Source organism: Cinclus cinclus, chromosome 3, assembly GCF_963662255.1.
Source record: "Cinclus cinclus chromosome 3, bCinCin1.1, whole genome shotgun sequence".
In the NCBI taxonomy this organism is placed as follows: Eukaryota; Metazoa; Chordata; class Aves; order Passeriformes; family Cinclidae; genus Cinclus; species Cinclus cinclus.
Window position 1 is genome coordinate 36,212,322 of NC_085048.1, and position 25,391 is coordinate 36,237,712.

General features: G+C 42.2%; 2 protein-coding genes across 2 annotated transcripts in view; one reads left to right on the forward strand and one right to left on the reverse strand.

The window, feature by feature from the left end:
* The first annotated feature begins 5,151 nt into the window (after window positions 1–5,151).
* Window positions 5,152–6,714, forward strand: GJA10 (gap junction protein alpha 10). Its single transcript, XM_062488963.1, has 2 exons — window positions 5,152–6,008; window positions 6,132–6,714. The coding sequence occupies exons 1-2, from the start codon at window positions 5,152–5,154 to the stop codon at window positions 6,712–6,714; spliced, it is 1,440 nt and encodes a 479-aa protein (XP_062344947.1).
* A 15,981-nt stretch (window positions 6,715–22,695) lies between these two features.
* BACH2 (BTB domain and CNC homolog 2) overlaps window positions 22,696–25,391 on the reverse strand; it is a 42,662-nt gene continuing 39,966 nt past the window's right edge. Inside the window, exon 4 of the mRNA XM_062488675.1 lies at window positions 22,696–23,175. Within this exon, the coding sequence (XP_062344659.1) occupies window positions 22,696–23,175 (480 nt within the window). The remainder of the gene's footprint in view (window positions 23,176–25,391) is intronic.

Genomic DNA, 25,391 nt, shown 5'->3' on the forward strand with positions numbered 1-25,391 from the left:
ACCTTTTCTGTGGCTCTGCTTTCCAGCCTCTCATTCCCCAGTCTGTGCGTACAGGCAGGGTCACCCCATCCCAGGTGTAGAATTCTGCTGTCAAACACAAGACCCAGTAAATGCCCCATACTGAATTTGGATACTGGGGTTTATTGGATAACCACCAGGACCAGACGTTTCACCCTCCTTGGTTGTGATCAGCTCCTGCCCCAGCACTGTTTTCCTTGGGTCTGTGCTTCCCAGCAGGGCAGTCACTCCTGGTCCAGGAAGGGCAGGCATGAAGATACACTGGTTCCCACAGTGCTGCTTCTCACTGTTGTCTGTTCCAGTCACCACTGGCCTAGGTCCCATCTCTCTGATCTGCAGGATATATTCTCTCCCACCACATCCACATACAGCCTGCTGTCATTAATGCTGCAAGCTGATTCCATCTGTGGCAGATGCTTGTAGCAAGGAGTGTCCTGAGGCAACAGAGATTCTTGCTTCTCTCCAAATGCAAACACCACCATCCCTGTGCCCTCACCCTGTTTCCCTTTAATGCGTAATTAATTATATGATCCATTAAAAACCTTTTATGAGCAGTCCTTTAACAACATTATTTGTTCTGCTAAAGCAGAAATGCAAAAAATTGTCCCTGAACAGCCCACTGTCATCTGCCCTGTCCTCTGAGAAAACCAAAACCTTAATTCAGGTTGCTCTGAGGGCAGAGTGGAGTAGGCAGCCTGTGGTTCTGGACCTGCGAAGGGGGAGGTGGGATGGGACAGAAATGTGCTGACCTGGGATGAGCTGTTCCTGCAGTGAACAGCAGAGCTCATTCCCTGACAGGATGGACACATCATAGGTGCTGCAGCTCTTGGTCTTTTCTCAAGTTTTTACAGCAGAGTTGAAGAGGGTGCTCCTGAAAAATACCTGGGCACTGTGGAAGCTGCTGGAAAATGTCAGGTCAACAACATTTGATGAGGCAGCACAGACAGCCCAGGCCTGAGTCGAAGGTCTGAGACAGCTGAAGCAGCAAGGAAAAGTTTTAGGGACTTGGTGACAAGATTTGGAAAGAAGCAACGTGAAAATAAAATGGCAATAACAAGAGTGTGAGAGTATACGAATGAGAAAGGCCTGTGGAGGTCTGAGCGGTTTGGATGAATATTAATGCATCTCTCAGGGGTGAAAATTGTAGTCCTACTGCCCCTAAAGCATTTGTTTGTAATGTGTGCATAAACCATACATCTGATGTGTTAGGCTGAGGCTAGAGGAAAGGTGCTGCAGCCACCTCATCTGCTGCAGGGCAGGGTTCTGAAGGCATCCTCGAACAGGACTTGGAGGGAGACGGGTACTGCTTGTTCAAGAGAGAAGGATGCAGTTGTGCATAAATCAGAGACAATTTCAAAGAAGAGGTGATGCTACTGTCATTTGAGAACTGGCCAGTGGTTAGTAGGAGTATCTTCTGGGAGAAGAGTTGGAAATAGAAATCATACATGTGTCTTATAAAATGAAAGAAAAAGGCCAGAAGTTCCATAACAAGAGAGGGAAAAAAATGAGTATTTGGAATTTCTACAAAATTTAGGCCTAGGCCTGGGCAGGAGTAGGCAGTAGAAGGTCTTAGTATCAGCGACTCAGTTCTAGTGGCTCCAATTTCTCACAAAATACCATTTTGACAACTCGCCTTCCTTTTTCAAACCTTGTCTTTCACAGATAACCAGTTCTAAATGGGCTTGAGGGTGGCTATTCAACCCAGCTGATGAAAGGTTACTGTGCTGAAAGGCTGTGTTTCTAACTTAAGACTGGAGTCTTACTTCCTGCAGCCTCCATTTTGAAAGGCTCAGTCTAACACATCCTAAATTAACTCACCAGGCAACAGAGTATGAAATCGGACATGACCGATCGATCCTTGAACATTGATTCAAAGCGAAACTAATGGAACGTAAAGAAAATGTAAGACTCTATTGTACTGTAGAGGCTGCCTGTTTAGCCATTTTACAAAATAAAATTTCATTTTGGAGCTGGGTGGAGGTGTAAAGTTTGAAGAACTGGCTAAAACAAGGCATAGGGACTTTACAAACTGCTGCCATACAGATTAAGCCTTGGGGGAATGGCTTTGTTAGATGCCACTGACTAAAATAATTGCATGATAATTTTGGCTAGAGGCACCATCCTATCATCTGATGATTTTTAAACTGTGCATGAATAGTTTAGACTGAGTGATCTTGGCATCCAGCTACATAGAACTGAGAAGCCCGTGCAGTGTACCACGTCTATGCTTTGGCTCTTGGGGGAAAAAAAAAAAGTAGATGTCCTAGGACTGTGAAAGAGAGGTTTCAGAGAAATAGCAACAAGCACTTCTGCATGCTCCTTCTGCAATGCTCTAAGAGACTAAAGAAGGGCTTTCTCCTAAGGTAAGTGGCAGAAAAATAATTCTTCCTAGGGCAGTATGGAGCAGGCAGACTTGCAGACCAGCAGTGCAAATTAAATCCATGGGTATTTGTATCTTACCATTTAACTTCTGATACGAAATTTAACGTTTAATGCTGGTTTTTCATACCTCAACTGATGAAAACCTGGCATGAATGTAACATTGAAGTGCTTTGAGTGGTGGCAAATGACAAGATGATTTTTAAAGAAGTAACAAAATCAAAAAAATAAAGGAACTTCCTCCAAGAGAAATGGTAGATTTCCATCTGGTTCTAACTGATTACATGCATGAATTTTAATTGCTTGAAATAACCATATAAAAATACTTGGGCAGACACGGAGTTTGGTAGTATAGTGAGAAATGTCTCAGGTATGTACTTTCTATACAAAAAAAATTGTATATTTCTAGTCAACAATGCTAGTAGTATATGTTGTAGTACTAGAATTTCTAGTATACTAGTAAACTGGAAATAACTATATCATTGATATTTAAGATAACTGTCTTAGAGTGAACTGAAATTACTCTGTTACACAGAACTCAGTTAAAACCAGGGAAGGGGAAAAATAGAAAAAATAGAAGCACATTGTTATGACAAGGTTGTGAAGTAGTTTTGGCCAGTTTCTTAGAAATGCTGGCTTTTGTAGCTCTAAACTAACTTCTGTATTTTGTACACAGTGTTTACTGTATCATTGTTTATACTGCAATTCTACCAGTGCAGAGCTGAGAGGAAGTGTTCTGGTATCAAAGGCTCACTTAAAGGGTGAATTATACCATTCTTACAATTGAATTACTTTCCTCTGTTGGATTTTATAATGCAAAGGTGAGGATAGAGTTATTTGAACACTAGTAGAAGCAACTTACGAAACAAAACTCTGTAGAGCCAGAGTGATATCTTTACACACCTCCCTTGCCCAGAATAGTTATGTCCAGTTTCTGTTCCAGAACAGTTCCTGCTGCTATAGAATTTAATCTTTGGGATTAAAACATATTTATTCCCGAATTTACATTGTAGCATCACACTTGGGATTGGGGTTTTTTGCTGAGTCAATTAATTTCAGTGAGGGACCACCCATTTGCAAGGCAGTGAATATACCTAAAGTTCCTTTGCTTAACTGTTGCATTGGACTACAATAATTATTGCTGACTTTCTGTTTTCCTCATGTGTCTCATTGCAATGATATGTGTGGGAGGGAAAGAGTGGGGAAACAAGATATTCTGGGTGCATAACAGCACCTAAGAGATTGCTAGGCTATATGTGTTTCCTTAGCCAGTTCCACGTGTGAAAATTCAAATTTGCAGACAAAAAGCAGTGCCAGAAACATAATAATAAAGTCTGTAGGATGCCTATGCTGAGAATTACTTCACTGCTGGTTACAACTGAAAGTTTTGACTTGCAGTGTGGATAAATACAGCCTTGAAGCAAAACTGAACTACCTGGGATCATGTCATGAACCAAGTCATATTAATAATGGTGATATCACCCAGATATGGTATCATTTAAATATATAGAAGATTTTGGGCACATCAACCAGCCACATTAAAAAAAAAAAAAAAGATTAGAAATTGCACTTTAGTAAAGGTTGCAGTTTAGTGGAATTTGGAATATTTTGAAAGTATTATCGCAAAAAAAAAAATTCAAGTGTAAACACTAAGATAGATATGATCCCAGTTGCTTTCAATAATTTATTGCCATATTAGTAGAAAAAACAGTTCCAGGGGCACAACACCAAACATGCAGTTGATTCACAAATAAACAATCAGATATCTTACATTTCAATTCCTCACACTACCTGAAGCTCCAAAACAAAACTTCAAAAGTAGCAGCTTGTAAATCAAGCAGAACATAGACCAATTTGCTTGTGAATCAGACAGTTTCTGGCATAGAGGTAGTTAAAAAGATTTTCACACACCCACTGTCTAAAACCTCCACATCGCTCTGATTTCATTAACTCATATGTTAAAACTTATAATTAAGATGCAGTAAAACTTGATGTATAAAAATAAAGGTATTAACCCTAGGAGCATTCGGTTTATTGATATTATCCTGGAACTGAGACTGCAAATATACTGCTAGGTGTAAATTTGTAGTTTTGGGAAGCCAAGAGAGAAACTTTTATATTGTTACCCAGGTAGACGGGAAAATATTGGATGGATGGCACTAATATTGCTGCTACCTTGGGGTAAAAAATAATTTAAAATGTGACTTTTTTTAAAGTCACAATTATAGGACACTTCTCAAAACTTGATCCAACAAATTAAAGCCAAGAACTTAATCTATTATGGAAAAACTATGGCAAATCCAAAGTCAGTGTGGAATGGACTGGGTGTAGAATTAAACTGTAGTTGGCAAAGGATTTGCAAGGTGGGAAAAAATGTTGTCTTCATTTCTAGTGGGAAGAAAATAATATACAACTATAGGCAGTTATGAAGTACTGTGGTTAACAGCTGAAATCAATCTCTCTTATTCTTAAAATAATCTCACATTTGCATCTTTGACCAGTAATCATGAAGTTTGAATTCATTTAAAGACCCAATAAGTAGAAAATAATGATGCACTTCTAAGAGCTCTCCAGCTACCAGAGGAATGTATCTGAAACACATTTATTAAAATTGTAAACAACAAAAACAAACAAACAACAATGACAAAGCTAAAAATGGCCATTTCCAAAAGAAACCCATCATGGAAAATAACCTCTTTTCTTAACTTTTTTTTTTTAGACTTTTTTTTTCCCCCCAGAAATGAACTTCTGACCATGGGGGACTGGAATTTGTTGGGCAGCATCCTTGAAGAAGTGCACATCCACTCCACCATAGTTGGCAAAATCTGGCTCACAATCCTCTTCATATTCCGGATGCTGGTGCTGGGAGTGGCTGCTGAAGATGTCTGGGATGATGAGCAGTCCGAGTTCATCTGCAACACAGAGCAACCTGGCTGCAACAATATCTGCTACGACAAAGCCTTCCCCATCTCTTTGATCAGATACTGGGTACTTCAGATCATATTTGTGTCCTCCCCATCCTTAGTGTACATGGGCCACGCGCTCTACAGGTTAAGGGTGCTGGAAAAAGAGCGACAGAACAGGAAAGCCCAGCTGCGGGCTCAGCTCGAGGGCCTGGAGCCCATGCTCGAGGAACACAGGAGGGTGGAGAGAGAACTGCGTAAGCTGGAGGAACAGAAGAAAGTGCATAAGGCACCCCTGAGAGGGTCCCTGCTGCGCACCTATGTCCTACATATCCTGACCCGGTCGGTGGTCGAAGTGGGCTTTATGATAGGTCAGTATCTTTTATACGGCTTTCACATGTCTCCCCTTTACAAATGCACTCGGTCCCCTTGCCCTAACACGGTGGATTGTTTTGTGTCCCGACCCACAGAGAAGACCATCTTTATGGTTTTCATGAACAGCATCGCCGCCGTCTCCCTCTTCCTCAACATCCTCGAAATCGCCCACCTGGGCATCAAGAAGATCCAGAAGAGTCTGTGCGGGCAGCCGCAGTGGCCGGCGGGCCCCTCCGAGGAGGAGCCCAGCCTGTACAACTCCAAGAAGAGCTCGGTGGTGCCTCCGCCGCCCTGCCTGACCAGCAACGCGTCCCCGCCGCGCCCCGCGCCAGCGCCGCTCCCGCCGCCCGCCGGTCCCGCGGCCCCGCCGGCCCGGCAGCACCGCGGGCAGCTCCGGGGCACGCCGCCGCCGCGCCGCCGGCACCACGGACAGCACCAGCCGCCCTCCTCCAGCAGCGAGGAGGCTCCCAGGGCCGCCCCGGCGGGCGGAGGGGAGGGGGCGGCGGGGGCGGCCGCCTCCCGCCGGGCGCCCCGCAGGCACAGCCGGGCGAGCGCCTGCCGGGATCTGGAAGAGGAGCGCGGCGACTCCCCGGACAGCGGGCACTGCCCGGGCACCCGCAAATCCAGCTTCCTCTCCCGCGTCCTCACCGGGAGCCGGGCGGGCAGCGACAGCGAGAGCACCGCGTCCCGCGGCGGTTCCGGCCCCGGCCCCGGCCCCGGGCTCGGCTCCCGCTCCGGCTCCGGTTCCGGCTCGGAGGGGAAGCGCCGCCAGGAGGGCGCGCCCAGCCCGCCGCCCGCAGCCTCGGGACGCCGCGTGTCCATGGCAAGTAGCGCCCGGGACAGCCCTTGGGAGGGGGGCGGCGGGGGGCCCCGGCACCCTGTGCCGACCCTGGGGAGGAGGGGGCGAGCCAGGGGGCAGAGCGGCTCGGGCAGCACCGCCAGCACCGCCCCAGCGCCCCGCAGCCTCCCGGACACTGCCAAGCTCCCGAACGCTCGGCCTCCTTCTGCGGTGAAAGCAGCAACGCCGGGGAATTACTGAGTTCCGAGGAGCTCTAGGTCACCGAATCCCAGTTTCTTTATACTCATTCCATCATCCAATCAACTCGACGAGGATTGTCCCAGGGAAAACTTCTTCAGCTCCGGCCACTGTAAGAAAGAGAAGCCTTGAACGCATTGAGTTCAATGACACAACTTCTCTCAGTTACAGGTTTGTCCCACGGGTGACCTCCAAGTTGAATAATTGTTCAATGAATAAATCAAAAGATCTACATGTAAAAACCCCCACCAAATAATTGCAATGCCAGAGCCGATAACTACAAAATTGCTTTTTCAGCAGCTCTTCCTTTTCTTTTGCCACATGCTCTAAGCTTCCTTACAATCATAATGTTGGTAAGGTATTGTGCTTTGCATTCAAGAAATCAACAAGCCTTTCTTAAAAGTGATTTGAATTCTGGTTGCCTCAGATCACAGGTTTTGTTCTTTGAGAGCATAGAGGCTCCTTTACAATCACTTGCAGTAGCAAGCCCATAAATACCTTTTTATAGGGCGCATAATAAACAAGATTACTTTACACAATGCTGAAAGTCAGAGATTCTGTTCAATTTTTTCTCCTCGCTTTCTAAACAACCCCCCTTTTTTCCTATATACAAAACAAAGAAAACAACCAACTTCGAATCTTTTGTGGTAAGAAACACAAGGCACTGTTACATTGCTCATCCAAAAATTGTTTGTGAGTTGTAATGGGGTTATAGTTCCTTTAGTAAGCCAGTCAGCATAAACCATGTTAAATTGTCACTTAGGTGCAATTTAACCACTTTCCACTACAATCTTTCTACTAAATAGAGAGGGCCTAGAGCCTGATCTGTTGATCTGCTGGGGTTTGATACTCAGACAGAAGTCTCTTTCAAAAGGTGAAGTGCAGAAGTTATTCAAAGCAAGACAGAATTTCAGTAGCACTCTGTTGAGAACTCACAGGAGTTGCTTGGCAGCTTTTCCTATATAATGACAATGATTCTACCTCCCAGAGAAGATCTTCAGAGAAATATAGTCAGTTTTCAAAACAATGTCATTACTTTTGAAAGTAACACTCTTCCAGCATGCTGTCTTTGGAGATCATTATGTACAGGACTTGTGCTAGCAGTTTAAAATGTAATTGCTGTAGGTATGCTACCTGGTGCTTCCTGCTTACAGCCTGCAGTATTTAAAAGTACATGTACTTCTTAATACAACTGAGGCAAGGTTTTGGAAAATGCACTTTATTCTGGCACTGCTGCAGCATTTTTATGAATACTGATTTCAATACATGAATATGCTGGTGCATCACAAATACATTGAACCTGGGCATTAAAACTTGAATACTCTTCCAGTCTGTATTCCTCAATTCCTATATGAACTATTTAATTTAGTCAAAGGCACTCAGCATTGGTTTGCTTTGTTTTAACTTGATTTCGAAAAGAAATCAATATATGGAATCATATATTAATGATAGAATCACAGCATGATTTGAGTTGGAAGGGATCTTAAAGATCATCTAGTTCCAGTCCTTGCCCTGTCAAGGGACACATTCCACTAGACCAGGTTGCTCAAAGCCCCATAAAGCCTTTGCTTGAACACTTCCAGGGATGGGGTGTTCACAACTTCTCTGGGCAACCAGTTCCAGTGCCTCACCACCCTCACAGTAAAGAATTTCTTCCTACTAAACCTATTCTCTTTCAGTTTAAAGCCATTCCCCCTAGTCCTATCACTACATGCCCTTGCTGTGAGTCCCTCTCCAGCTCTCTTGTAGACTCCCTTTCACTTACTGTAAGGCCACTATTAGGTCACCTTGGAGCCTTCTCCAACCTGAACAACCCCAATTCTCTCAGCCTTTCCTCATAGGAAAGGTCATGTTTAGATGAAAGAAAAATGTGTATGATTCAAAATCTACTGATCATATCCTTTTTTTAAAAATAAGTACTTACAAAAACTATATTTAAAAAATTCCAAATGAAGCATACAGAAACATTACCCACTGCCATCCCTGATTAACAGTGACTTGCAATAGTAATGTAGAGAAAGCACAGACACTTTTTAATGTAACAGTGAATCCATGTGCGCAGACATACTCTAAACAGCCAAAATTCAGTCTGTTCTAACCTGGATTTTACAAATCTAAGATGGGTAGCCTAAGAGCAGAATTGATGTTGCTCTTCAATTTTCTTTGATAACTTTCCCAAACTATCATCTTTAGTCCCATACTGGTTCAAGATTTTTCTTTTCCCCCTCATCTACACCATTCTGCCAGAATTTGTCTGTAGGATTCTTTGTATTAAGTTCAATGAGAGAGGAGTATCAATTCAACATTGAAAATATCACTTTCTACAGCTCAATAACCGTCCTAGCAACCTCCAACCAAACGCATACCCTGTACTAAGACAGCAGGACAGCTGCAGCTGCCCACAAATACCATGGTTTTATTCTCAGCTGAAAGAAAACCTCAAGGTTACACAAAATCCACCCGATACTGCAGGAGTCTTCAGACAAGTCAACTACACTCTGTGAGCTGTGGCATTGAGAGCACCGAGCAAGTCTAATAGTACAGTTTATGGATGCTTGTCCTTCAACCAATTATGAGCTTTTTTTCTGACCAATATTATCCATGCCATTTCCACACCAAAACTGAATGTCCAACAAGTAAATAATAACCATTAGGGACAAATAAATGTTTTTAAAGTTACCTCTCATTATGTATTGATTCCTCTGGATCTAACTATAAAGACCAGGTGGTGGATAATAATTGGCCAGGTCATATCACAGGACATTTTTTCGTAAGTAAAAATTGCATGTCTCAAAGAGAACAGGAAGCTTGTCTTAGGACTTCCTCTTTGGAAGAAAGGTTACTTTGGACACTTAGAGAATGCATTTAATTCCTTATTGAAAGCCCCTATGAAACAGCACAGTAGGATACTGAATACAAAATGCATGTTTGGCTATCAGGATTCCTCAATGTTTCCAGACTTCAGCTCAAACCAGACAAGCTCTATATACAAAAAAAGAAGAAATGCCCTTCCCACTGGTAGGATTTATACAGACCAACCATATTTGGCTACAATGCAAACTAGAAGGCTATTTAAAACTTCCTTATCTGGATTTGGTGGAGATGAAGAGCCATTTCATCATTTCACACCCAACTGCAGCATAAACTCCTGACAAAATATTTACATTTTAACTGTTTAGTTTTACACCCAAAGGACTCACTCTTCACATTCTGTTCCATTTCTTTCACATGGCATTATCCAAAATTAATCGTTATTGAGACCAGGAAGATGAAGTGAGAGACAGAAAACCTAAAAAACTTATTTGACTAAAGATCCATTGGGAAAAAAAAAAAACAAACTTTTTTTGAGCAACTGCTGGTCAAACTTTAGGTTTATTAGATTCTGAAGACAGGCCACCAAAACTGGAGCTTCAAGCACATAGCAAAGCAAAGGTGGAGAATCAATGCATGACAGGATGGTTGTTTCCAACTGATTTCATTCCACCTAAACACAATGACAAGAGCATTGCTGACTATACAGATGAGCTAATCTCGACAGAATGTTACAAAAACCTACACTGACAGGGGAATCCAGCAACTGTGTACAGCTGGAGTCAGACTATCTGCAAATCTCCAAAATCTTGGTCCTGAGGACCACAGTCAGCATGCTTTGAAGTGACAGAAAACAATTTGTGCACAGATAACTGTCTCCTAGCTAATAATTTCCAAGGCTCACTTAGAGGATACATGTTAGAGCATAAACAGTATTTTATCTTCTAAGAGATATTGTGGCTACACACATAGTTCTGCCCAAAGGCTTGCATCTCTCACTGCATTTTCACTTTTATTTAAGAGGAAAACAGCTATGGAGCAAAAGGGCATCTTCTGCATGGTCCCAGGCTGCCAGACTCCATTAGGGGAAGCAGGCCTTAAATGGCAGCTTTTCACACATAACTGAGTGAAAAGAGCTTCACTGAATTTAGTATACCCTTAATCACAGCTGACAGCCAGGAGGTGGATCCACAAAGATGTGTAGGAATTATGCTGATGTCAACAGGATCTGCACATGAATGATGTGAGAGAAAAACCTTCATAATTTGCACCAGTCAGGGCATTGACTGGTGGATAATACATGCTTAAGTCTGGTAAGATTAATAGACTGATGCAGTCAAATATCAGTATGTAATGAGTACAGATACTACTTGTGGTTTCCTGAAAACAGGCAGGGTCAGGAATTACAGCCCAGAATAGGCACCTGGCTCTTGGAGCATTGCACTGAGGGTTGCTGTCTCTCAGCCTCTACATGCAAGACTGTGTCAAGCCATTGGTACCATCTAATAATTTTTTTCTTATCTCTGGAGGCATGAAAAACAGATCTGAGCACTCCAAATGAACTGGAAAAGACAGCAGCTTTCCTTACAAAGGAACCATTTGCCAGAATCAAGCAGTCTTCTTGCTCACTCATTTTCTGCAAACCAGGGAATGATTGCAGAATGATCAGAAAGCTCCACTGAGATGACCACAGCCTGATGTTCCATCTTCAGAGTGTCACAATGTCTTCCCAATTCAATAACCGAGTGCAAGCATTTCTACAAAAGCTGCAGTCTGTCTGCTATTTCACTGATAGATGTGTTTGAAGTCTTTGCTAGCTGTGTTTCCTGCCTTTCTAAAGCAGAGGATTCCAGTTCCATGTAACCTGAGCAGGATGTCCAGCATCAGTTCTTTTTGTTCTTTATGTATATGATAGTTTTCTAAAGAATTCTGTGGTGTGCTCTAAAACGTAGGAGTTTTTATTTGGTTAACTGGGATTTGGAATATTTATACTAAATTGGCTACTCTCTTCACAAAGCTACCCAATTTCAGATGACTTGGAACTAATTATCATATTTGCAACCCATGCCTAAACCTGAGAATTATTGTTGTGAGAATTATTGTGCTTGTGCTCTTGCTGGAGTACCTAAGGGTATTCCAAGAAGATGGGGGGCTTGACATAATCTAATGTTTGTGTTTCTTCATGAAGCCATGATCCTAAATCAAAAAACAAAACTGGAGATCATTAGAAGATGTATAATGACCTTAGCAACCAAAATTACTAGGTCAAGATTTTCATAAAGAATTAGGCATTTTAGGCACTCTAGATTTTTGTTTTCCAAGAAGTGCTGCATTTTCCCCATCCTCTCCTCCAGAGAGCCCTGTGTTTTCACAGTGTTATTTTTCTAAATTTGTGTCTTTGGCTGCAAAGCAACCAAAATATCTTTAAAAGCAATGCTCCCTTCTCATGGCAAATGAAGGGAATAAAATTGACAGTGAAGCAGGTGGGGACACTGATACTCTCACATTGCAGAATTAGTCTGAGATATGTCTGCTGATTTTATTCTTTTGCAGAAAAGAAAGACTCTGGGGCTGAAATCCTGATTCTGTCAAAGTTGTGAAAATTTTACAATTCACTAGGTTTGGTTTCCCTCATTGCACTGCTCTTTGATTTCTCCATGCTGTTCAATTTTTTCCTGCTTCTCAATTCTCCATTCAGCTTTGAGCCTCTTAGCCCCTGGGAAAACACTCCATAGTGAGCAGGATAGGGAAGAGAAAGCTGCTGTTCAGCACAAGTGCTTGCCATCTTCTTCAGAACAGGGCATGTTTACTCAACCTTTCAACAACGTGTGAGGAATAAATACCCACTCATTTAACTAGCTGCTCACCTGCTTTTGCTTCTGGGGCTGCAACAGCTTGATAAGAGTGAATGTACATTGAAATAACAAACCTGATAACCACGGAGGAGTTATTTATACAGCTGAGCTCCCCCAGGAAAATCTACAGGTGGGGTAAGGGACTTGCAAAACCCTGTGTTCCTCTAGAATTTTTGAGAATCTTAAAGGTGTTCACATTTACACCTGCTGTAACTACTGCCAGTTTTGCATTTTTTCAGTGCAAACACCTCTTAAAAAAAAAATCCCACAGTACTTTTATTTTATTCCACCCTGGAGCACTCAGAGGAAAGTTGTGGTGATGACAGCAAGTGTACCAATTATCCTGCAAAAGCCACTTGGCCACCCAAAGGTAGCAGTTCACCACTTGCACAAACACAGATAAACTTGGGGTGTCAGCAGCAGTTTAACCCTAATTAACCCCTTTGAGGATTTTTGCAGCAATAAACAAATAACCTGGATTTTAGAAAGTGGAACTTGTTTAATTGAGTCCATCTTTGTAAGGTTTTAAAGAATTCAAAAATATACAAACCCCCTTATTTGGTACAGGAAGAGCTACTAGGGTGGGTTCACTGTTTTCAAACAAATTAGTAAATCACAGAATTATAGAATCAGAATGGTTTGGGTTTAAAAGGAGCTTAAAGATCATCTAGTTCCAACCCCACACCCATGGGCAGGGACACCTTCCTCTAGACCACATTGCTCAAAGCTCCATCCAATTTGGCCTTGAACACTTCGAGGGATGGCACATCCACAACTGCACAGGGCAGACTGTTTCAGTGCCTCATCATTCTCACAGTAAAGAATTTATTCCTAAATAATACCTTATACCTAATCTAAACCTACTCTCAGTTTAAAGCCATTACTCTTTATCCTATCACTATGTGCCCTTGCTGACTGTCCCTCTACAGCTTTGCTGTAAGCCCTCTTTAGGTCTGGAAGGTGCTATAAGGTCTCCCTGAAGCTTTCTCTTCTCCAGGCTGAACAGCCCTAACTCAGCCTGCCTTCATAGGACAGGTGTCCCAGCCCCTCTGACCATCCTCATGGCCCTCCTCTGGACTTGCTCCAGCAGATCCATGACATTCTTATATTGGGGTCCCAGAGCTGGATGCAACACTCCAGGTGAGGTCTCAGAGGAGTCGAGTAGAGAAGAAGAATCATCTCCCTCAACCTGCTGATCACACCCATGCATTCATGTATTTATTTTGGTTTAAAATCAAAGTGCTTCCCCTCTTCCCACCCTCCCCTTAGCATTGAACAAAGCCCTACAAGGTAAGTATGTTGTCAGGTAAACACCAGATTACCTTAACGATATATGTGCTGGGGTTAATTACTATGATAGCATTTCCTTTTCTCCTTTAAACCAATTCAGTTTTGTGCTTTCTTTCTCTTACTATCTTTCAGAGCATGCTCCTAGAACTATCATCCATCATGAAAAAGTAAGGACATTCTAAGGAGAAGAAATAAACTAAGGGACTGAGCACAAACTGCCTTCAGCAGAGAGATGAAAAGCAGATTTTCTGCTGTTATGTTCCCCTCTCCCACTGCTATAATGCTAAATCGATAATACAGGTTAAAAAAGCAAACACTTTGTTCCTCCATTTCATGCCAATCCCAGCTGTACTGTACTCTGACTGCTATTGTTAATGGGTAGCTTGCTTCATGACTCAAGATTTCTCTCACGTAAACTGAGCTGGATCTTGTCAGAGTGTGCTGCCACTGCAGAAACAGCCTTGTGTCTTTGGGGAGCATTTTGGGATGTACAGCTTGTTGTGCATGCTAGCGGTGTTCGTATCAGAAACCAGCCAGATCCACAGAACTTCAAGGTAGCCTAAGACCCAAGGCACCGACAAGAAAGGAATAGTTTGTTTTGAAAGTAACCTGGAAGGCTACGTGGTCTCTATCTCTTCAGCAGCTGATGAATAAAAAGACAGAGGAAACACTCATGGAATCTGAAAGGACAGAAAATTAAAGAGAGAAGAAAACAGCTGAAGAATATCTGCTGCTTGTCTGCCTGTGCTAATGCAATCCTCAAACTCTGATAGAGCCTTTCCATGCTAATGTGGCCTCCTCATAGCTAATGCTTTTGGATTCAAAATTGAAACTAAGTGATATCAGACAATTTACTTTAAGCTGTTTGAGATCACATCGTAGTCACAAAAATCTTACTTGCTTCACAGTGTCATTCATTCACACATAAGAACCAAAAGAAAAGCAAAGCCAAAAAGAGCTCATTTCAGTTTGCTAGTACAGCCTATCTCAGGAGGGTTGGCTTTCTGGGTTGTATGCAGCCCAAGGAAGCAGCCCAAGAAAGCAGCTCTTCCACTGGTGTACCTGGAAAATAAAGCCCCTTCTTCTGACTGTCCCTGCTCCTGTTTCTGCCACATACTTCAAGCTGCTTTTATTTGTCAAGCTTATCACAGTTCACATTTTCTATCACCTCAGTGGGGAGCGATGCTTGGAACAAGTTTGTTTGCTATGCAGCTTTCCCTAAGCATAAAAATCCTCCATGATTTGACCACTCTAAGGCAAGGCTAGCAGAAAGCAGGACTGCAGGAAAATAACTCAAGCATAAAGATTGCAGCATTTTGGTTTTGTTTGAGACCAGGATTTACATTCATATTCTGCCTCACTAGAAACTCATTGACAATTTGCCTTCGCATTTGTTCAGCATTTTAAGGCAAAAAAACCCAAACAACCCAAACAAACTTGAAATCGTGGCCATTAAATGCCAGCAACAATTGAGGGATGGAGAAACAGCTTTGCTAATGGACTTAGTCTACTGCCAGGCAGCGTAGATGTGGTGGATGCAACATTTTCTGACAGATTTGATGGGGTGGGAAGCCTTCTTCATATATTCTCAACATGAGGATTTGGAAAACTGAGTAATGCAACTAGAAAGTAACACTTCATTTTCTTCCATGAGAATTTTGGTTGAAACATAGCAGGCAACTTTCACTGCTGCAAAGGGAAGAAAATGCAGCTTGCATCTCTAAGGTTGGTGACCAAGGGAACACAATCAACAGTCTTCTGTCTGGTGACAAAACAGCCTGGGTACCTCCTTCTAGCAGCCTGCCCTCCTCCCCACTCCACAGAGTATCATCCCAGCAAGCATGTAGGCCAGGGTAGACAACTGGTGTCACCATTGCCCCCTCCCTGGGTCTCCTCCTGCCAAGCTGCTGAGCAGGCTCCCAGCCTGCATCCGACACAAGGACAGAGGTGGTTGATGTGGGACTCCCACAGCACAAACACCTCCCTGCTAGACTCCATGTCCTTCTTGTGGTAAATAGCATCTAAAGCTGTTATAATTTCTTCTTTCTTTTCTGGCTCTCCTGCTAATGGTCCACGGCACAAGTTTCCTCATTCAGAAGGGAATTCTACAGAGATTTTTCAGGTATGTTCTGTTTCTACGGAAACCTCTCTCAGTTTCTCTCAGGTTTTCCTCAAAGGGGAAACAAACCCCAGCCTCATCCCTTACCTTCCAACAAGTACACTGGCGCTTTAGAAGACCAAAACAAAGACTGAGCAGAACTGCCTTAAGTCACGCACTGGGGGAATGGGCATAGATACAGCTTATTTGATCTTCCAAAAAAACTTATTTAATGTTTGCAACAGAACACCCTGGGATGTTCCTGCAGAACAAAGGTAACAGGATCAAAGACCACCAGTGAATTAGCAGGGACCATGTGAGTAGAAGTCTCTTCATCAGTTCAGAGATTCACCTGGCAGTAAAAACTGCATCCAAGCCACCCTCCTGTATCTCACCTACAACCCTCGTGTTAACCGAGCCCTGCAACACCGATTTCAGAGTCAAGATGAGACGATTTACAATACATAATGATATGTCTTTATTTCATCAACAGAAATGGTGTCTAGACAAAATTCAGTTAACACTAGCAATTCAAATGAATGAAAAGGGTTGGGTGGTTTTTTTTCATTTTTGTTTTTTTGCACAATACTGTATTTACAATGAGTAAATGACATTTTAAATTCATTAGTTCATAGCAATGCTTTCTTCCAAAAAGGTAAAAATTCTTAGTAACAGAGAGTAAGCATCAACAGCCACCTCATTTATTTATACAATAAAAATCACAAGAAACCACAGTCACCTAGGAAAAAAAAATAAAGACAAGCTTAAGAACTAGTACAATAAAATGATGCATTGAATTAAGTTACATTAATCGCATAGAATTTGTGTAAAAAGTATGTAGAAAAAACACCTGATGTAACCTGTTACAGTCATTGACCAGTTATGAGAGGTACAGAGGGTTATACAGGTAGATATGTGTGAAAACTGTCCATACTGTTTGACCTGGGGAGGAAGAGAAGAGGGGTTGCACCCCCTTGCATACACTGATAAAACCCTGTTTTGAATATGGCCTCTGAAGTTTGTAAGGCATATATAAGAGGTGCACTTGTAACCAACTGGTTCTGGAACAAACTCTTAGGGCATCCCCACCCTTGAAATCAAAGGTGATGCTTGCAACTTTGAGTAAACAACCACGCACTGAATGAATATCACCAAAGTGTTTAGTATCATTCCTGCTGGTCCGAGGGATCCAGAGAGCTTCAGGCAGAGCAAACGCAGCAGTGAGAGCAGGACTGAAACCATGCACGTTTCTCTCGGGTACATCACAGGTGCAGGGTGCCACTGGCCTGGGCAGGGGGTGCCTGCCACAACCCCCAGCATGGGGCAGCTGCTCCCTCCTCTGCCCTGCCCACATCCCAGAGCGTGGACTCCTCTGGCTGCAGGCAGGAGAAGTGACCTGCAACCCCTGCCTGGCTCCCTCCAAAGCTGGGGGGGTCGTTTGGGTTCGTAGCCTGGGACCATCTCTGCTTCTAAGCAATCAATGAGATCAAACACTGCCAGTTCCCATTTCTATTTTGGGATGCTAGTTTCTTTCTGCATGCCCTTAATTAGCCAAAAGGGACAACAGTGGCACTGCATGAACCACACAGTGTCTTTCACTTATGGCAAGGGCTCTGCCCACAGTCACTTAAGTTTTCACAAGAACAGGAGTCATCTAACTGGCTTTTTAGCAGTTGTTTGGTTGGGGTAATAAGCTTATAAAGATATTTTTAGCATTCCTTCCTGCCAAAAAAGTGATTTTGTTTGCAAAAATGGCAATATTATCCATGTAATACCTTAAAATGCTTATCAATAATTGACTTCGACATAAATAATGCCTATATTGGTGGAGTGTAGGAAAATACTGTACACTTAGTCTTTGCAAGTAATGCCATTACATTTTTGAGAGTAAAGGGAATATTATTCTACAGACCACCAACAATAGATCTTTTAAATGTACACACAGTATTTGAACATATGCATATACACATATATTGTATTCTACAGCATCAGACCTGATGCCTGAGTCATAAAATACTCCAGGGAGTATTATAAATATACATATATGTATTATAAACAGGAAAATACACAAACACACACTCTGACTAGAATTACAGATGTATGTATACATACATACATGTATTTTATATATGGATATAAAATTAACTTGGACTGTGTTGGCAGAGACAAAACTGAAATGAAGTCTGAATCTGTTGAGAAAATTTTTAACAGGAAAGAGAGCAGAAATTCTTTATGTTAATAGTTTGAGTTTCACCTCACTTCTGATAAAAATAAAGCTGCTCCATACTTAGCAGATCCCCTCCTTATGCAAAGCCGCTGCTCATACTGAGCTAAAACTTCTCAAGGCAGCCCTAAAATAGACTTTTAAAATGCTGTAGCCATGGGCTACAACATTCACCCAGAGCACCTTCAAAAGCATCTCAGATCAGGGAAATAAAAAAGGAGGAAGCAGCACTCCCTGTTGCAATAGTAGAGGATGTGAAGTGGAGCAAAATGTGAGTGTGTGGAAAGCTGGCAAACGTTCACTTCGTCTCACTGCAAAATTCACTATGGGTCTCCTATTCTGCGAACGCATCCCTTGATCGCTCTTCACCACCACAGCAGTGGTTTACAAGACACAGGTGAGGATGTGGTGTTGATTCTGGAGTTGCAATGCTTCACCATGCTTTCTCATAGTGGATCAGTTTTCATTTTATTACAGGATTATAGTGATTCCAGCATGCAGATTTGTTTTATTTACTAGGCAATCATGAAGTCACACCTTAAAAAAATTAACTATATATCTAGGCATTTCAGCTTGTATTTAAGCACTCTTTAGGATACAGACATGATGAAGTGTTGCACCCCAGATTAACAACTACGGTATCAGCACTAATCATTTCTCTGGCAGGAGTTAATCCACTTAGCAAAGTTACGTATCTCATTCCCACTCTCCTTTTTAAAGAGAAGTAGCAGTTAGCATACTAATCACTGTGGCTTGCTTTTGCAGCACATTTTACTTCCTTGGGAAAAAAACAATACAGGGATTAGATCCAAAAATATAGTGCATCTTAAAAGCAGCATATACCCTTAGAAAGACATTTAATAAATTACTTGTACAATATATAAAATAATAGTTTTATACTGCAGCATCAAACTCTTGACGCCTGAGTCACCACGTTAGGAAGTCAGTGATATAAATACTGGGATTTCCTGATAACACAGCCAACATTTTTGCTTTTGCTTTGCTTGTTTTCTGTTTTGTTTTCACTCTTTTTATTTTTTTAAATTTTTTTTTGCTACCTTTTTGTTCCAGAATCAGCTTGCAATGAGCTTTGTGTTCAAGGCACCCCCAGAGAACGCAGAGAAACAAAGACATTATATAGTGTAGTACCCACCTGACAAAGCATAACAAGCCTAAATGAAATGAGGTTTCCTGGCAATGCAAGTATAGCAATGGCAGAGGAAAAGGAGGACTAGATACAGACTGGACAGAGCCCCAAGGACTCACATGCCCATGGGAGCAGAGCAATGCTCAGTAGGGAGATGGGGTCTCACCGTGCCATTCCTAAGCAAAGCCCAGCAGAAGAGATGCTGCATGTATCCTCTTTGACAAATGCAAAGAGATTCTTAAGATCACAGTGACCATTGGCCAAACTCTTAGAATTCTGCAGGCAGATTTCTTTTTTTTCGCTCTTTCCAATGATATTTTGTGGTCATTTGATTTGACCTTGTGAGACAAGAATGGTTGGGTATGTAAACAGATGTCCAGGTCTGAAACTAATTCTCCCAGTATCTTCCTTTAATGTTAGCCCAGTAACTGCTTTGAAAGCCACATAGTTCAAAATAGCAAAAAGACTTCAAAACAAAATAGAAACAAAAAAATAACAACCACCACCACCAAAAAACCTCACTGAAAAACCATGATACATGTAAATATAGGAAGCAATGACACAAAATCAGCCACTTCTAATGGGAAAGAATGAAATCAAACATCCAGAAAAGCTTGCAGGGGAGGGAAAGAGAGAGACGAGAGAAAGGTTGAGGAAGAGACACTTATTTGAGCAGTGGTTTTAAATATCAGTTCCCAAGGTAGAGGAAATCAAGAGACCCAGCACCAGTATGAGGCCAGGTCAAACCTAAGAGCTGCAGCGCAATGGGTTGTGTGGGTGGGTTTTTTAAACCATTGGAATGAGGTCAAGAGTACCAGTTGCACATGAGTTGTTAGTAGAGTAAATCTTCATGTCAGGAAGCAAGTTAAAACTTGGTTTTATACTCATAAAACATTCTACCTATTCATATATATAGGAGGTCACTTAAAAATAAAAAAGGCAACAGAAACACATCTTTAAAATACTGTGTCAGTTGACCCTTCCCTCCCGCCCACCCCCAACCCCCCCCCCCAAGTAGCTATGACTCTATAATGTGATTCACATTTAGTTTTAAATTCTAGCTTTCACCATGGTCTCATAGAAACAAAACTTCTCTGCGAAGCACAGAACTGCTTTGCAACGTCAGCGAATTCAAAGGAAAATCAAATCCCACCCCCCCGCCAAAGAGCTTCTCAGTGAAGTTACCTGCAAAGGATGGTTGGGAGGGGGTTCAGATATTTTTAGGTTAAGCTCTTTTAAAAAGAAACGACAACTCCTCCCCCTTTTTCAACCGTGTGAACTAGGAGTTTATGGCATTTGTATATTTTTGAACATTTAAAGGTAAGGATTTTGTACAGTAATGATTAATACTTAAACATAAATATTCTCCTACATTATATACTAGTTTTCCTTTTTACATGCGGGGAAAAAAAGTATTTTCAACAAACATGGCACATGCTATATGCATTTCCTCCTCAGTAGCTTGGCTACAATTACAATAGTTTGCATGAGGAGGATAAAAGCAAGACCTTGTGGCAAGTGGGCGACAGTCCATGAGCACAGTCTGAAGATGGAAGAAAGTGGAGAGAGGGAGCTGATTCCTCCTCCAGGGTTCAAGATGCTGATCTACTTGAGTGCCTCAAAAAACCACCAGTGCACACCTCTAGTGTAAACGTTAGCACAGAAGACCACATTATCACCTAGTGCTTCTGAGAAGCTGCTTCCCCACACTTTTTTTTTTTTTTTAACAGGTGTGAACAGCTGGTAATTTTTTTTTAGGCGAGAACAAACAATATCAGCCAATAAAGCACATGACAGTTGTCGTCGATAAAGCCACACAACCTGGCACACGTAGGGCAAAGAACCACAAAATAAAAACTCAGTACACTTAGAATAGTAATAATTATTAAAAAAGCATTAGGAGGTTGTTCTTCTGTCTACACTGTACATACAGATGTTATGCTTGGAAAGCTGCTGTCTCACACAGTCATAACATGAGTCAACATTAAGATACAAGTCCAATACAGTTACAACTAAGCCAATTCACTGAGTAGTCTCCTTTGAGACAGTGCTCTTTTAGCTGCAGTTTGTGCTGAGGGCAGTGCTGCAGGATGAGAGGATCCTGGAACACAACAATTTGATGGGTAAGTGACCAAATGGGGTGTTGGCAAACGTATGTTTTGCTCTTAGAGGATACAGTGCTAGCTGGACTTCTGTAAGGAAGCCAAAGTCAACAACTAGGGGTGTGATCCTGCAACCCTGCCTACCTAGGCAGGGTCACTGACTTCACCAGACCCACCTCTGTGACTTGGGTCTGGTGGAGAGAACAGGTAATGTCTGAGGACAGCTGAGGTCAGGCTCTGGGGACTAGCCGGAGCAGCAGTTGCTTCCATGAGTAAAGGATGCAGAGTGGGGCTGGAGAAAAAGCCCCCAAGTATATTGACGTGATCTCTGACTGCTTTACTTCGTGGAACATTTGCTGAATTGATCCAGTTGTCAAATACACTTTTCTCTAAAGAGTGAAATATACTTTCCCCTGTAAGACTCCAAAAGCATCATTAACAGCACTTAAACTTGGTTTGTGAAACAGAAAGAAGTCTAAATATAAAAATAATTCAAGCAGATTCTTTTTACAAATTGTATAGTGAATTCAGTATTTGGCAAGACCATTTTTACTACATAATGAGCTCCTGAGTGTTTGTCTATTAGATAAAAATTTTCTATTTCCTTTAAGCCATAAAGCAAAGAAAACCATATACTCAAGTTATTCTGAAGTCATGACTTCATTTATGAAAAGAGGTTTGACCAGAAACTCAGTGCAAGTGGCAAAGTTGACCATTACTGTACAGTATCTGCAAGAAAATAAAATAACTCCACATTGCTCAAGTGACACAGAATGGCTGTGCCAAAAAAATTGTCTATAATAAAATCTCAAATAAGTTTCTGACATTAAAGTTTTATAAATAAGTACAAATTGAATGCTATTGCTGAACTGCGAACTGAGGAAAAAATTATCGTGTAACAAGTTACCAAACTAGTTCTAGCATCAAAGACAAAAAGGAATGTTGGAACTTGTTTGTACAATAGAAATGAAAGCTTCCAGTTTGTAGGATGAGAAAAATTGAGGCATGCAGGGACTCTTGCATATGGATATATATATTTTATATATATTATATATAATATGTACAGTTTAGCTATAAAACTTTGATGTGTAAAGAAGCTGTCTTCAATGAAAAATTGAACATTCAGAGGAAATTCCTGAGTTAGGGTTTTGTGACATGGGCCACTGAGAAAAAAGCTGCGGTTGGGTCCTCAGAGGTGTTATGTCCATCCCTGTTAAGATTGAAATCAACATACAAAAACAGACAGTGTTGCCACTGCTTCGTTCCCTGCCTGAGCAAGGGATAGCACCATTGTGAAGAGAACTCCTGCTTGTAGAGAGGAGGGAATACTTAAAAACAGTATTGCTGCTAAGACCACTGTAGTGTGCACCAAATACGTTCTTCTAGACAACAAATGAACACTGCCACTGGCTGACTGAAGAACACCTGACCAGGTGTAACGTTAAGGTTACGAGTCACTAGGTGTAATCTTTCCTAGGTTGTTCATCTGTTGTACATTTATCAGTCATTTCCTGACAGAAGTCTACCGTGACCGTTTGGCTGCTCTGCTCTGGTGGAAGCTCTCTCTCGGGGTAAGTACCTGCGTCGGCTCCATCCAATCCCGCACCTGCCGAACAATTTTCTGAGATGTTGTTGGGCAGCCAGGGTGCTCCCAGCTGCACTGAGCCTTGCTCTGAGCAGCACTGCATGCTCTCCCCAACGCACTGGGAGGTCACCAGGCTCTGCTCCACTCCAGCTGGGGCGGGGCTGATGGTGGTGACTGGCTGTAGATCCATGGGTCTGAGAACGGGGCAGTATCGGTGGAGAGCTTGGATCTGTTCCGGGCTCTGCATGTCTCTACACACTTCTTGGGAAAGACACGAGAAGTTGTCCAACAATTCTCCCATGCTTGCTTTCAGCTGGTTCCTTTCTGAGAGCAATTTCTCTTTCTCACACACCTGAAAAAGAAAGAAGGCATCTTAGGCTGAGGACGGGACATCCACTGCCTGCTCACTTTGGGCATGTATGCAGCAGTACCCGAGAACACCAACATGTTGCACCTGTTTTCACATGGCCAGAGGAAAAGTCAGAAAGACATCATGTATTTGACCACCATGGTCTGTGTGGACAGTAGTTTGGGAAACATCTGGAGAAAAACATTTTAACTGGAAGATGACAGAATCTCAAGTTATTCCCACAGAACTTTTCCCTTTGTAAACTAAGGCTGCCTGACAGATGGTACAGAAGAATTCTGAATAAAACATTTTGAGGGAGAAGCGCCACTTCCCATGTAATCAGCAAGAAAACAGATTAATTCCTGAAGTGAGGATAAGATGCTAATGTTTGGTTTGCTGATGCTTGACCCTTGAACTGTCAGGTTGGTCACTTAGGCTGGGTGCACCTCCTGGAGCTCCATTACCACTGAGTGGTTTATTCAGAAGAGGATCTAAGTGTGCTCTGTGGCCTGCACCATGGCTCATTTTCTTATGTTCTGGTGCTTAATTGTTTGGGCTTGATCTAATACAGCTATTTTTATGAACCCAGCCTAGGGTTTCACCTCTAAAATACAGTGTTGACACAGTGTAGACTGACTGGGACGGTCCCGCATCTCCTTCTGTCTCAGGCAGGTGGGCATACAGCTTGAGAGAGTAGATGAGATTTTGTAGAGTACCAGAACTATTTCCAGAGCTGAGCTGGCCCCAAAAGCAGCTCAGCCACGTATCTCACCTAGTAACACTGCTAAACCCAAGATGTCTCAGCATCTGAGGTGTGAAAGCTCCACAACTCAGATAATCCAACTATAGGTGGTTGTTGACACCTGATGGTATTGCCCTGGGCCCAAAGCTCACACTGGAGGCATACAGCTGTGTGTATGTGAAAGAGAGCAGTGCACATGAAAAGAACTAACTACTAAAATATTGATAAATCTATCAAGAAAGCATAAAAATAATAAAAAAATAAACAGATGCTCAAGTACATCTTGAGATGATGAATTATGGAGGAGAATATGCTGCGAGTTTCCAGGGAAAAAAGGGAATGTGAGTGGGTAGATGAATGAGTGAAAGCAGGCAAAAAAAAATTACCTATCAAACTCTGAAGATACAAGCATTTCACTCACTGTCTGTTGTGAAACCATCTGTGTCAAGAAGATGGGTGACTTAAAGTAAGTAACTACAGGGGGAGAAGGGGTCTTTCATAAAAAAACACCCAGCCAAATGAAAAACCCTTAAACCACAGCACCATTATGTAATTCATGAGACTGGAAACTGTTGATCACAAAGAGGACAGATGACAACAAATGAATTTCCAGTGGTCATGTGTTGTATGTTTATTATTTTCCCTGTCACTGGCGGGGCTGGGTACTTGGACAACAACCGGTCTTACTATCGAGTAAGACTGAGGCAAGGAAAGCATTAAATACCTCTGCCTTTTCCTCCTTCTTTCTTTATATGTTTTTCCTGCATTCAATAAAGTATGGAGATTCTCCTTGGCCTTCCTTTTGTTGCTTGTCTGTTTCTAAAACATTTTGCATTGTCATTTACAACAGTAGCCAGGCTAAATTCTAGCTGGACTTTTACCCTTCTGATTTTCTCCCTGCATAATTTCATGATACCTTTGCAGTCCTCCTGAGTTGCTGCCCCTTCTTCCAAAGATAATAAACTCTTTTTTTTTTTTTCTTTTCTTTGCGTTCCAGCCAAACCTCTGTTCAGCCAGGCTGGTTTTCTCCAGTGTCTCACATTTTGGCATGTGGGATCAGCCTGCTCCTGTGTCTGCAAGATTTACTCCTTGAAGAATGTTCAGCTTTCCTGGACTCCTCTGCCCTTCAGTACTGTCTCCTAAGGGATTTTTCCCAACCAGTCTCCTAAACTGGCCAAAGTCTGCATTCTGAAATTCCAAGGTGGCAGTTCTGCTGACCCTCCTACTTAGTTCTCCAACAACCAAAAACTCCATCATTTTGTGATTACTGTGCCCAAGAAGGCATGCAGCCATCACTTCACCCACCAGGCCTTCACTGTTTGCAAACAGGTCCAGTGGGTTGCCTTCCCTACTTGGCTCACTCACTGCATATTGCCACATGTTCAAGACCCTTTGCTAAATAGAAACATCAACTCTTCTTTTGGGAAGAATCCTGTACCTCAAGTGGTTTTTGATTCCTCAAATTGAGCAGAGATCA